Below are 15,395 nucleotides of genomic sequence, written 5' to 3'. Positions count from 1 at the left end.
CACATTTTCACCAAATAATACCTCATTAATAGCGGTTCACTTATGCGATTTGGTACGATTGTGTTCACATCAGCAGTGAAGCATCCTGGAGTTCACATGAACCGCACAGACCTCCCTTTTCAAGCGGACTCCGGTACAGTTCGTTGGTGCACACCGGGTTCAGAAGTCAGCGTTCACATCATCCAAACGAACCGAACTCTGACGTTAATCGAACCGGCCTGCGCACCAAAAGTGCTAATGTGAAACCTCCCTTAGTTACTAAGGATGTTGTGTATGGCACAGTTTTTTTCCTGTCGTCATCATCAGTTTAAAACAATGTTTTAGGTTTGATAGATTTGCTCTAGTTTTCATGATTTCCTTTATTTACCGTCACTCAACTAAACCATTTTATATAAATAAATACAGCAGAAACATATGAGATTATGTATTACAACGGTTTTGGCCATTGATCCACATGATGGTTGAGTGGTGATGCACTGCTGGAAAAAGAAATGACCAGCAAGAAGAACTTATAATTTCTGAATCAATCTCTTTCATACTTTACCAGGATCCACTGAACTCTGGAGATGATGTGAGTGAACAAGATATCCCGGAGATCTTTGACACAGAAAACATCATTGTTTGCCAATATGACAAGGTAAGACAACAACAAGGACAGGTAAAACATCTACTGTCATACAATAAATTATTATTAGAATCCTTCTATAATTTTCAATAGAAGGAAAAAAGATTGTAACACCTGCTGTACCTGTACTGTTAAATTACAACAGATCTTACTGTGTGCGATAATAACGGCGTATTTGCAATATTCACACAGAACATAAAACCAGAAGTCAACTCAACTTTATTTATATAGCGCTTTTTACAATTTGCATTGTTCCAAAGCAGCTGTACATGAAACATATTGACTGTAACCAAAACTTTAAGTTATACAAGTAAAAACAAAAAAGTGAACACGCACACAGGTTCATACACACCCACATGCATAAAACACAACTCCACATGCACAGAGCACAATATACTCACACGCACACACACACACGCACACACACACACACACTCACACATGTCTGGTTTACTATCCCCGTGGGGACAGTCCATAGGCGTAATGAGTTGTATACTGTACAAACTGTATATTCTATCCCTAACCCTATCCCTAAACCTAAAGATCATAGAACACTTTTTGCATTTTTAGATTTAAAAAAAATATTGTTCTGTACAATTTAGAAGCTTTTTTGCCCATGAGGACCTCAATTTTGGTCCCCATGAGTTGGTGTGCATTCAGGTTTAGGTCCCCACCGGGATATACAAACATGAACACACAAGCACACACACACACGTCTGGTTTACTATCTCCGTGGGGACAGTCCATAGGCGTAATGAGTTGTATACTGTACAAACTGTATATTTTATTCCCTATCCCTAACCCAACCCCTAAACCTAAAGATCATAGAACACTTTTTGCATTTTTAGATTTAAAAAAAATATTGTTCTGTACAATTTATAAGCTTTTTTGCCCGTGGGGACCTCAATTTTGGTCCCCACGGTGACACGAGTCCCCATGTGTTGGTGTGCATTCAGGTTTAGGTCCCCACTGGGATATACAAACATGAACACACAGTGTGGTTATCTCAGAGAAGCACACATTTAAGATAAAGGAGAGAGAAGCACAGGTCAAATATTATACAGACTATAAATTCCTATGGGGGGGGATGGGGCGAGGGAGCGGGAGTCAGTCAGAATGAGCTCCTGAAAAAACTATGAAAGATTAAGCCAAAACGTAAGACAGAGTGAGAGATAACAACAACAAACAAGGAAAGATAAGTAAGAAACAACTTGGATTCATGTAAAGACTGATTTTACTCCGAGAAAATACTTTTTGATACAAGAAAAGAAGACCAGAATCTGTGGATTAGCATCTGGCTATTGTTGTGGAAAATATCAGTCTTGTATTTCAAAAAATCTCTCAGACAAAGAAGGTCCGGGTGTCAAGGGGTTAACTTTATTTGCTCGAGCCCAAACAAAGTGAGATGTTCCAAGTCATCTAAAAACCAAGTGTTTTCCAGTCTACAGTTATAGTAAAACTTCTGAAAGGTGGTCTCTTCTAAAACCAATCAGGTACTTTCCTGTTATTTCTTCTTTTTATTAACCAATTGTTAATTGCCTGCCACCAATAAGTCCCAGGTAACAAGGTACGTATCTAATGGTGGTACGCTGGCTATTGCCTCATTTTTTAAATAATTTGCATACAATGGTTACCACACGAGACCACCAAACAAGCCATGGTCTCCATACGAGACCACCAAACACACCTTGGCGTACGTGCGTAATCATGGTTACTTTTAAACAGTGGAAAATCCCCAGGTTTCAGAGAGAACACAACAGGCTTCAAACTTTAGGCCTCTAAAAACATCACTGGATTTTACCTTGTTACATTGTGCTCAAATGTGCTTTAAACATGCTTAAAGTGACATTAAGTGCATTTATATGAACAATCATTGGTTACAGGTATAGATTGTATCATTAAATCATCAATTCATCTTCAAATAATCAAATCATCATCATAAACCTACTTATGTAATAATTCTTATTAAATGTGATTTCAGATCAACCCATCTATGTACTAATGTTCCTATGAATACTTCTCAATACTTTTTAGGTATTTTATCAAGTGCATTTATAACTGTGGTGAATAACAGTGCTCAATACATGTAAAATATATCCTGTTTGTGTTTATATGTGCTCAGAAATTACACAATACTATCTGAAAGTTTCCCTCCAAAACACTTAAGGATAATATTAAGGTTTTTTTAAGGAACTACAGCTAAAAGTCATCACACAATTGTTGATCTTCAGCTTCTGAACAGTAAGTTGAACTGAATTAAACACAAACTGTATATTTGATTAAATCCATCATTACAAGCTAAAAGCAGCAGCAGCAGTCTGGTCACCATGGCAACCCCAGCACAGTCAGAGTGCAGAGAGGTGTGTTACTCAGAGAGCTGTAAAAGTGTGGAGGACAGAAAAAAGAACCAAGACAAAACTCTCAGAGAAAGTCCTGATGTTCTCTATGCAGACTACATTCAACTTTATGGATAAAAAATAACTTTATCTTCAACTGGACTTCACCGAATTTAAAGAACGCACCCAAACCAAACTCTCAGACATAGAAGAGATTAAACATCAACTCCAACAGTTGAAAAATGACTCCAGCTCCTCCATCATTGAACTCACAAATGCTCTACGAGAACTAAAAGAAGAAAACAAGCTCTCCGCTCACAGATGTGCAAACTAGAGGAAGACGCAAAGAAAAAAGAAGAGAATTTCTCCAGACAGCTGCAAGAAATGAGAGAGCAGTTACAGAAAACCCCGAAAGACAACAATCCTCATGATTGTACAGCTCCTACTACTGTACAGACTACTACTGACATACACACAGAGAGCACATCTACCACCAAGGCCGGACTTACCATTGGGCTTGACTGGGCTCCAGCCCAGGGGCCCTGCCCTTTAGGGGGCCCCACCTGTTCTCGTTCATTTGATTTGTTTAGTTTAGTTATACAGTATGCCAGTCATTTTATTTTTCATTGGTCTAGCACGATTCAATAGCACTGCCTTATGTAAGGAATGTTGTTGTTTAATTGGCTAAACTTTCCGTCAGTCATGTTGGCGTTTCCTGATTGGTTATTTGTGGATTCTATCCGTCACGTTTACCGCAGTTGAAACCTGTCTACATTAAGACGCTGTTATAATGGCTGGCAAGCGCTATCGCAGTGCCGCGCTAAAAAGAAAACAAATAAACTGAGAGACAAGAACGCAAAAGAACAGCATTTAGTAAAATGGAAATAATGATTCTTTACACACCTTGATCTTTAGGCAGAGAATCCAGAGCATACCTGTCAACACTCCCGTTTTTCAAGGGAGTCTCCCGTTTTTTACCCTGATCTCCCACCGCCCTCCCAATTTATTTCTCCCATGAAACTCCCGTATTTCAGTTATTTCTCCCATGAAACTTCCGTATTTCTGTTATTTCTCTCGTGAAATCCCTGTATTTCAGTCATTTCTTCCGTGAAACTTCCGTATTTCAGTTATTTCGCCTTTGAAACTCCCGGACCGATGGGAACCGGAATGCGTTCACACTGGCTGCCCATTTGCCCTCACAGGCTGGTGCCTTTGGTAGGCGAAATAGAACGGTAGCCGAAGTGGAGTAGAGTGGATTCACATCCCAGCGAAAAACTTTCTCTTATTACACTGCTAAAGGTCCGCAGATTCCACTCCGCGTTTTCCATTTAACGCTTTCTCCTCACAGTCTGTGTCCGCTCACTGAAGACGACAGATGAAATTAAGATGATACCTTGCAGATATACCATTCATGGATTCATGGCCCTGTGAGCTGCATTAAAAAGTCTCTTAGATTCACATTTAAGAATTTGACATGAAAATGATGTTATATAAAGATAAAAAGTAATTAAAAGATTTAAAACGATTTATAACAGAGGGTGCCCTATTTGCCCTGCACATTCTCAGTTAACTAGACTTTACAAAACTATGGACCCATCTCATTATTCTGAAACTATTTAAGCCATAATAAGACGTTTCATCTCATTATATGAATACAATTTTAATGTGCATTTCAAACTCATAGATCTGTCATATGCTTTACTGATGGAATTGCAATAGAATACTAATATATTTTTAACACTTTACAACGTTGCATTTGTTAACATTAGTTAAGCATTAGATTACATGTCTGCATTTGTTAATCTTTATTTTCAGTATTTACTAATATTTTCGAAAACATTGAACATGCACCACAACCATGAACAATTGTATTTGGCATTAACTAACAATAAACAAGATTAATAAATGCTGACAACTGTATTGCTCATCGTATGTATCATGTTAATGCAGGGGCCAATGCCAAATTTTTGATCTGAGACGTATAATCTCTCAAGATCCTCCAGAAATACAGGGAAAACACACACATTTGTTCCTTTTTAGTAGTTTTTTTATTATGAATTAATAAGTTTAATTGTCATTTTAAAATACATAATGGTAGGGCTGTATGATTATGTCAAAAAACTATATTAGTCCCCTTGATATTGTCTATCACAACCACAAAGATGCCTGCAGCCCCCTGAACCTGACACGGATGTTCTTCTCCTGGTTCTTAGACCCACAGAAACTCTTCCCACATCAAAAAGTCACTGCGAATGCGATCAAAGCGATGCAGCACAACAAGCCATGCTCAGCAAATCATCCAAGACTTCTCAGGACAGACTTCATGTATTATCATACACACCGGACACAAACAAACTTCACTCTCTTCGCAACAACACTGCTGATGCTGTGAGGAAAATGGCAGAAATCACCAGCCAAAAGTTCAGAGAATCCCGCATTGTAATCTCCACGCTTCTCCCACGACGAGACACATCACCTCACACCATCTACAGCATCAATGCTGAAATTTCCCGTGCATGTTCTGCGTTCCCTAAGGTGCACCTGGCCCCCCACCAACACATCGGCCTCAAACACCTGTATGATGGACTTCACCTACAGAAAGATGGAGTGCGTGTTTTTGCAAAGAACTTAAAGGATGCAGCTTTTGGCTGTAGCTCAACACCACCGAAGCACCTGCTACCTAAGGTTGGGTATCGTTTGGGTTTTTTCCGATACAGGTGCCACATCGATACGTTTAAAACGGTACCGGTGCCTAAATCGATACTTTTAAAAGAGAGCCACAAAACATCAGTGGATGACATTTGAAGAACAAAATGTTCAATTAAAAAATATTTATTAAGTAATAAAAAATACACAACAAATTCACTAATAAAGTGAATGTGAAATGAGCATGTACACTAAAATTGCTAGACACTGTTATGTTATAGTGTTTACCGTTTACCTTGTTTGCCCTCCAGCTACAACTAAATGCTCTGCATAGTTGTATTAAATATGGGCCTTAAAACTGTCTTTCACTATGATGAATCCACGGGTCATGCGTGTTCCGATCCGTGGGCGCGCGCGATCCGTGTGGATCTCAGATTATTTGCGATCCGTTTAACCATTGTATAAAATGTGTTGGATTTGTATTATCTGAGGTTTCCAACTTTCGTTCAATGTGAATGAGGGCAAATGTCTCAATCGACGGCTCAGTCAGCATTTAAGTGGCACCGAAAAGAGGCACCGAAATATGCGTTTTGATTCGGTCCAGTTACATACAGAGATAAACGGGGGTACGTTTGACAACATCACTTTTTTTCGAAAGATTAGACAGAGGTGTAATACTGGAACAAACACATCCTGAACAGTCAAACCACACTCCACAAGTGATTGACCATTTCAACAACTATTGCTCTATTCATCCTAGAAGCAGACACGATGTTTTGTGCACCCATTTCTCTGCCAATAGCAAACCAGCCCTACAACACTTCTCCTTTAATCCAAAGTAATATCTTAAGAAAACAAAACTGGAAAGGAAATGTTCAGTATCTCCACACACTCCCTGCTCACGAGAGAGAGATTTCTTTTATTTTGATAAACACTTTATTTATACAAAATTTCTTTAACCAATTATTTTTTTAACCCACTACTAAAAAGTGGGAAAAAATAAATAATCTACAAATGCTCTTTTGCAAAAATAAGTTTTTCATCAGCAATAGAGCACAATGCATTTTCACAGCACCATTCAGATTCAAAAACATTAATAGTGCTCATTAATTTATAGAATTTAAAATCAATAAGAATTCTTGATTTTACCAAGTTTTAAAAAATTAATGTCATCATATTCACATTTTCCTTCTACCTTATTTCTTCTAGTGATATAAACAGCATATTTTGCTTGTCCTATATAACAAAATTGATTAAATTACATTTTAATTTCTGTTTTGGACCGTAGAAAAAAACAAACACAAAATCTTTCTTGTAAAAAAACCCCAAAAACAAGTAAAACCCTCAACAGATCAAAAAGAGCATTAAGCTGACAACAATATATAAAACAATGAAAAATGGTCTCTCGCTCCAAACTAAACGGACATCTGTCACTTACTGCAGGATTTAAAATGGAAATAAAAGCATTCACAGCAACAGCTCCATGTAGGATTCTCCATTGAAGATCCCAAATTCTTTGTTAATGGTGGTTCATACAGTGCTGTCCAAACAGGTTTAGTCTTAGAATCAACCTCTGACTCATCCCTCCATACTGTATCTGTTTTAATACTTAAATCACACGGATGAATTATTTTCACAATACAATTATATAAAACCTTCCCTTTTACTCCACAAAAGTCAATACATTCATTATCTCCCAAGTTTAAGGACTAGTATAACAAGACCTATCCAAAGTGGGAGTATTTTCAATATCTGGAAAAAATCTGTGGCATCAGGGAACAAAAACCCCTTCCAAAAGTGTTTTCTCTTCATTGGTTAGAAAATAAGTTAATTTATCAAGAAATGTATTTGCAAACCGTTTCGATTTAACCCCTAAAAGAGTGGCAACATTTTCAGAATTCTGTAAATCACATCCTGCTTGAGTAATAATGCCTACTCTATTTGAAGTTTTTTCTTGATCAAGAGAAATCAGTCCACACTTAATTCCTAAATGTTTAGAAGCATCTAAAACATCCCCAATTAAAGCATTATTATCAAAGATAGACCTATTGGGAATGCAATAAGACTGATTAATGTGTATCAATTTGCCTAAAATATGACTCAATGTTATATAGCCAGAGCCTTAAATAGAATCGTGTATATCCCACACATAAAAGTGAAACGGGGCGCCAATTGCCAGTGTTCTGAAGATCACCCTTTTTGGGCAACAAGAGTCCTCTTGTCAGACTGTCATTCAGAATAGCCAGCAAATCCTCTCCTATGACAGGCCATAGAGTTTTGTAAAACTCAATAGGTAACCCGTCAATTCCTGGAGATTTACCATTGTCCATGGTCATCATGGCATTGTAAAGTTCTTGTAATGACAAAGCTGTTTCCAGCTCCTTATTAGACTCCTCATCCACTTTTGGTAAGCCATCGAAAAAATCATCAGCATTTGCACCCCATTCCACCAGTTCGCTTTTATAAAGCTCTGAATAGAATTGAACTGCACAACTACTTATCTCAGCATGCTCAGTGAGCTCTTTTCCTGTAGCTGACCGTAAAGAATGAATGATTCTGCTCTGACCGTTTTTCTTTTCTACATTGAAAACATTTTGTGAAGGAGCATCCATTTGAGCTGCAGTTTGGAAACGTGAATGAACTTAAGCTCCTTGTGCTTTTACTCCCAACAGGTCTACCTTTTTCTTTTTAGTTCATCAGTATATTTCTTACTTTTTGTTGATGCTATTAAATCTTCCAAAAAAGTAATCTCAGTCTCTAAATTCTTCATTGACAGGACTATGTCACGAGTTCAGAGGAAGAACCCAAGCGCAGGCAGCAGTGGTGGTGAAGGGGTTAACAGGAGTATTTATTAAATAAATAAAACACAAAACAAAACCCACAATGGGGTAAATCAAGAAAACAGGAAACAAATCAAACAGAACATAGACTGACTAAAACTGGACTAAACTGAGAAACACTTGACAAACTATAAATAAACACTACTAAGACTTACTTGACTTGACTGACAATTAACAGACTAGGATGACAAGCAGATAACGCACACAGGTAATCACAAAGGTACAGGTACAACTACAACGAACGAGTACAGGACAATGAACACGAGGGTATTATATAGGGAAACAAACAAAGGAAGATAACGAGGGGCAGGTGAGGAACATGAGACACTGCAGGGAAGCAATACGGGAAACGAGAGGGGCGGGGCCAATGACAAGACACAAGAAAGCACATGGAATGTCAATGATAAACAAACCATGACTTTCTCACACTAAACATAAGGGATCTGTCACGATCCTGCCACAAGACTAGAAAATCATGAACAAGAAGGCAGGACCATGACAGAGCCCCCCCTTAATGAACACCCCCAGGTGTTCACCAAGGGGCCAGCTAACAAGACAAGACCGACTGGGACAGTGACAAGATAATACAGAACATGGAAAACAAAATCAAGGGCAGACAGGTAATAATAACAAATTGGTTTGGGTGGGACAATAAAAATAACAAACATATGGGGGGGGGGTGGGACTATAAAAATAACAAACATGGGAGGGGGGTGGGACAAAACAAGGGTTCATGCGGGGCAGTCCAAAGGGGTTGGGACTCGGGGGAACAGTCTTAGTCCCTGGGGGTGCTCGTGTGGGTGGAGTCCCCGGAGACTTGGTGGCGGTCGACTTGGCTGTCGGCCGGACCCGGCTAGGGACCGGGCGGACTGCCGGCTGAAACGCCGGCTGGAAGGCTGGCTAGAAGGCCGGTTGCACCGGGCTGGGCACCATACTGGGCACACGACTGGATACCGGACTGGACACCGGCTGCGCCGGGCACACGACTGGACACTGAACTGGATACCGGACTGGACACTGGACTGGCCCACCAACTGTGATGCCGGCTGCTGCGCCGGCTGCTGCACCGGCTGGGACGGATCACCGGCTGGGATGGAGCCCGCCGCTGCCTCTTTTTCTTCAGCCGAGCACGAGGGTATTATATAGGGAAACAAACAAAGGAAGATAACGAGGGGCAGGTGAGGAACATGAGACACTGCAGGGAAGCAATACGGGAAACGAGAGGGGCAGGGCCAATGATGAGACACGAGAAAACACATGGAATGTCAATGATAAACAAACCATGACTTTCTCACACTAAACATAAGGGATCTGTCACGATCCTGCCACAAGACTAGAAAATCATGAACAAGAAGGCAGGACCATGACAGGACTATATCTTTGGTGACATTCAGAGTGTACTTTTGACAAAATTCTTTAATTAAAACCTTCCCACAATCCCACCATTGCTGTAACGAAGCATAAAAAATAAATTTGTTGCTTGAAATTTTTCCAAAAACATGTAAACGTGTCTATAAAATGTTTATCGTTCAACAAAGATGTATTAGAAAGCCAGTATGCACTCAAGTTTAATAAAAGCACCTCAGAAAACCCTACTGGAATAATTAAAAAAAACTTTGCAAAAAAGATTGCATTGATACTGAACACCATAAAATCTATGAAGGAGAAACAACGATCTGCTTTATGAACCCACGTATATTGTCTATCATTTTGATGCATACTTCTCCATATATCACACAAATCATGGGTTTCAGTCAGTTGTTTAATAGCCCTTTGAGAAGCAGCGTGTGGTTCTATATGATTTCTATCTAACTTATAATTAGCAGTACAATTAAAATCTCGTGACTGAAGAGAACATCAAATGGTATCTCATCTATCTGTAAACAAGATTCCCTGAGAAAGTCACACCTCTTAGATGTGTGCAGGTTATGTCCTAAAGTTAAAAAGCTCTAATACACTCTTTGAAGGAACTAGACCCTTTTACCCATTGCACCATGACCTCAAAAACAATACCAAACATGATGATCAAAACTTCATAATATGAAAATAAATTATATACAAAGTATAACATGTGTAAGCATTTTCCCAGTGATCAGGGCCTGAAGAGATGAAGGGGAGGGGAGAGGTGTGATAAGAAGAGGGGGTTCAGTTCCTGGGCATCAACAACCCCTGATGGGAGGGGTTTAACATCATTCCTCGGGATCTAGCAACAAATGGGGTTTAATTGTTTTGTGTCCCAGTGTCACAAACAAACTCAGTTCTTAGTACTTTTCCCGCTGCCTTACAGAGGATTTATGATTTTAAATAATCTGCTCATCCAATTCCTTTTCCATTCTACTTCATTTTTAATATCACTATGCGTTTCCTGCAGTAACACATCAAATTGTTTTTTTTTTTTAAAACACTCATACACCATCATTCTTTTATGACTATCTGTAGCCCCATTTACATTTAGAGTTCCAATTTTAAAATGAATAACATTAGTTTTAGACACCATCAACAAAAGGATAAAAAGAGCAGTTATCAAAGTAGCTAAATTAAATGTTAGCAGTTTCAACAAGTTTATTTACAATTTTCAGAAGACGGTAAACCTCTACATCATGAAAAACTCCTTCTCTCATGAAATATCTCACATCATTGATAAACTGTGTACAATCATGAAAAAAATCCTCAAACTGCACACCTTTCAGTCCCTTTGTCTCTTTCAAGAATTTACTAATGTCTTCAGCCTTGTATAAACAATCTGTATTTTCATTTTGCCAATTCATAGATGAATCTGAGATCAATTTTAATCAGAGGAATCTCCATCACTGTCTGAAACCATATTCTCACTATCAGCATCATTAATCTTAACCTACTTTACAGTTGTATCACGACTCTTTTTCTTCCTTTTAACAGGAACTTTGAAAACCACCTGGGTTTTCTTCTCTTTTCTACCTCTGCATTTTTAGGTTCCGCTACAGAACATTCACTCTGGTCATCGGACCCTGAGAGCATAGCAGAATCGCTAGGTTCAACTACAGGTTCCGTTACATTGGGTTCGTTTTCGGAGTCTGCTGCCACAAGCAACCCTGTCCTCCCCGTCCGCAATCACAGATGCCAACCGGCAGAGGGCCGGAGATAGACCGCTCCGTGCTAGTTCCTGCAGCATCTACTTTATCAGGACAAGCACGAACGAGTTGGCCCATTTTACCACAATTAAAACATTTCATTGTTGTAACAGAGGTTGCAAAAACAACTCAAACAATGTCGTCTTTGCATTAAAAATGACATAAATCAACGAATGACACTTAATGACAGTTGTCATAAACATGCATAGAATCTCCTTCATATTCATGACGTGTCATGTCATGATTATGAAGGTGTCATGTCAGTCTTATGAATACCCCTTCAAATAAAGTGTTACCCATGATTTTTTTCCAGAATCAACAATTTCATTAACATCCTCAGTCTGACCATTGATCAATCCATCGCCATTTTTATTCTGTGATACAGCTTGAGTCTCACTACTCTCCCAAGCAGCAGAAGTACTAGGCCTAACAACATCCACTTCACTTACTTGGGCCTTATGTGGACACGGGTGCCTTTTATGCCCAATGTCACACACTCAAAACATCTTGCTGCCAGTGCTTGCGTAAATAACATACGCTTTCCTTTCATGCAAAACTCCAACTCAGGTTCATTTAGGAACATAAAAACCTGTCGTCTGAAAGACATACTGGGCCTCATTTATGAAACGAGCATATGACCGTAAACTGGGCGTACGGCCGTTTGCACGCAAAACTTGGCATTCATCAATATGGACGTAAGCGGTTGCTATGATCAAATCTCACGACAGGTCTCAGTTTGTGTACGCAAGTTTTGAGATAGGGTGAAGGTCTGTGTATGCGTCACCCTTTTGATAACTGAAAAGGAATAATGACAAATAGACATATTAGGTTTTTTTCGAATAGTATAACAGTAGTATATAGGGGACCTTCTGTAAAAATGATTGATGGTGACATTTGACCTTTGCGGGGAGTTGAATTACTTCCGGACCACCCAGGTTGCAGGGGACCGCCCCCTTTGCGTTGACCTTTGACCGTATCCGCCCCCGTTGTGAGGGACTGCCCCCTTTGTGTTGAACTTTTGCCCTTTGATTGTATCTGTCCACGTCATGAGGGATTGCCCGCGTCTGGAGTTGAACTTTTGCCCATATGTTTACCGAACATTTTTGGACATGTTTTTATGAGGTTGACACGTATCTTATGCGTGAATAAATAAATACGGGTTATAAAGGAAATGATTATTAAATAAAGGCATGAATAAATGAATAAAGCGGCGAATAAGTGATTAAATAAACAATTGGTTATATAAATGATTCAAGCAAGGAATGAATAAGTAAATAAATAAAACAGTTGACACATATCTTATGCGTGAATAAATAAAGCAACGCGTGATTAAATTAATGCATGAATAAATAAATAAATGAATAAAGCAACAAATAAGTAAATAAAGCGGCGAGTAAGTGATTAAATAAACAATTGGTTATATAAATGATTAAAGCAAGGAATGAATAAGTAAATAAATAAAACAAGGAATGAATAAGTAAGTAAATAAATGATTGAATGAATAAGTAATTAAATAAAGCATTATATATATATATATATATATATATATATATATAGGCTGTGATAAAGCTGTGGTAAAACTTACATTGGAGGAAAGACCGCATTCCTGACGTTATACTGAAAGGACTGTTTTAGACATTCCAGTGTTGGAAACACGCCGACTCATAAATCGTTGTGACGTTTAAGCGGTGCGTAATTCAGCGTTTTCATCCGGCAGGGCGACAGCGTCAGACATTTTAATCAGGTATGATTTGTTTTACATCCATAGCGTGAAAATTGACCGGATTATGTCCGGTTATTTGAGTATCTTAACGTGCGAGCATATTATCTCGACACAGGGAAGCGTTGTTTAGGATCGGCAGCTGCGGCTTTCGCCTTCGGGCAATGCGTGACAAATCGTATCCGGACCTCTCTGTACTCATGATTTAAACAGTTTTAAATTGTCAATCATGTCATTCTCTAGACCATTTGTCGCGCATCTGGCTCATGTTCACACCACACGAACCGCGTTCGTCATGCGCATGCATAAACAAGGGCCAGTTTTGTTAAGTAAAAGCAGGGGAATAGCGAGAGCAAAATACACAGACATCAACATGGCATGCATGAGCAGCTCTCCTCAAACCCCGCCAAGAGAATGGGATGACGATCTATTCGAAGAGAATCTGGCTCTGGCACCGAAAAAACCACGAGGGTATATCGGTCTGACAAAGTTTCTTCACAAAAATAAGAACAACGTGACGGACGAAATTTTGATGGAGAGTAACCGTGTAATCGGCTACGCATTTAACAAAGAGTCTCGAGTTGTAACCCTCTACAGTGCAGACAAAAAAGGCGAATACGTACCCGGACAAGACACCTGCGTGGCGTTCCCTGACAAGGACTAGACGTTGTTTTACGACTACGTCTGGAAGGATTTAAACGACAGTCGCGAAGAACCTTTGTACATCGCAGAGTGGGACTCGGTAACACCCAACAGTCGTTACCGTGTGGTCGGCGATCATTCTAAAAAGAATCCCCATGATTGCGTTTACTTTTTCTTCTGCAATGACAACACAAAGCTTCGCGATTGCACCGGTGCTATCCTGCATGACGAACATCACGATCTGTACGAGATGCAGTTTTTGTTCTAATGTTCTGACCTTTATGCCCTGGAGACCCTTTTTTCCAACATCAACAGAATGATCAGGTGGTGCGATATGCGCAATGTTTATTCCAGAGTTAAAGTGCAGCTGTTCCACCCCGAGAAGTGCGCGCGCAGCCAGTGGGCCGTCGGACCGTCCCCACCCATTTACTACAGCCATTATAAAAATCAGTAGACACAGCCTCTCCCGCAACAATGTCTCAAGACTACGCTTCAGAAAACATCAGCAACTATATTCTCAACACCGTTCCTGACGCTCGCGACGATAACTCAGTCCACCACATACAGACGGACGATCCTGCAGAATTGTCCGGGTCCCTGATGGACGTGGGCGATACTCCGATCGATATCACAGACGGATTCTTCACGGACCTCGGCTACAACGTCATTAAAGGCGTGGTCACCGTGGTACTACAGCACATCATCAATGTCAAGCTCAAAGAAGAGTGTCTGGGGTGCGAAATAGATCACCAGAGCCAGATGCAGCATTCCTGTCTGTTTGAACCTACATCGTACTATTTTGCCTCGCACTTTTTAGAGTTCAGCCGCAAGCTGTTTAAAGACAAACTTTACCACCTCGCTGCATCTGCACTACAACGCAGTGGGTTTAAGGCAGATACTCGCGCGATACAAGCAGCCGCGTGTGCTATTTACTACAAACTGAAAGACAAGCCATACATCGTCGCAAAGCTAGAAGAAATCCGACAGAGTCTTCTGAACCAACAGCGACACCAACAAACTTTTCTGCAACGTCAACAATACCTGGTATTCCCAAACGGATTCAGACAAAGACGTTGGTGACTCCTGGGATACCGTCCGAAGCGTCAGCACAGATGCAAGCAAAGCCTGAACAAGACAAGATGGGAAGCGCCTGCAGTGGCCAAAAGATCATAGCTCCCATATTTAAACAGTATTATAAACGCGTCTTGCGATTCAGAAAACGATTGCGCTGCGGAAAGCGTACGTCTGTCAAATCTCAAGAAAAATATGATCATGTGAAAGGACTGTCAAATTCGTGAGGCGAAATGATCAGGTTCTGCATGATTGGTCAAGAGCCTATCTGCGTGAGCGTCAGAAAAGTTTTGGACGTAGTGTCTGAATGTAGTGACGAGCTAGATGTTAAAGAGATCGTGTGCATGTGCACGTATGTAACAGCTGTGCGTGGCCCTGATTGCAAAAAATGAGAAACACAACGTT

General features: G+C 39.9%; 1 protein-coding gene across 1 annotated transcript in view; it reads left to right on the top strand.

Annotated features, from left to right (window-relative positions):
- Nucleotides 1–15,395, top strand: part of gtf2a1l (general transcription factor IIA, 1-like) — a 109,222-nt gene that overhangs the window by 79,652 nt on the left and 14,175 nt on the right. The window contains exon 8 of the mRNA XM_057341585.1: nucleotides 548–637. Within this exon, the coding sequence (XP_057197568.1) occupies nucleotides 548–637 (90 nt within the window). The remainder of the gene's footprint in view (nucleotides 1–547; nucleotides 638–15,395) is intronic.

The sequence above is a fragment of the Triplophysa rosa genome, linkage group LG9, assembly GCF_024868665.1.
Source record: "Triplophysa rosa linkage group LG9, Trosa_1v2, whole genome shotgun sequence".
Taxonomy (NCBI): domain Eukaryota; kingdom Metazoa; phylum Chordata; class Actinopteri; order Cypriniformes; family Nemacheilidae; genus Triplophysa; species Triplophysa rosa.
This window is presented reverse-complemented; position numbering and strand designations above follow the sequence as displayed.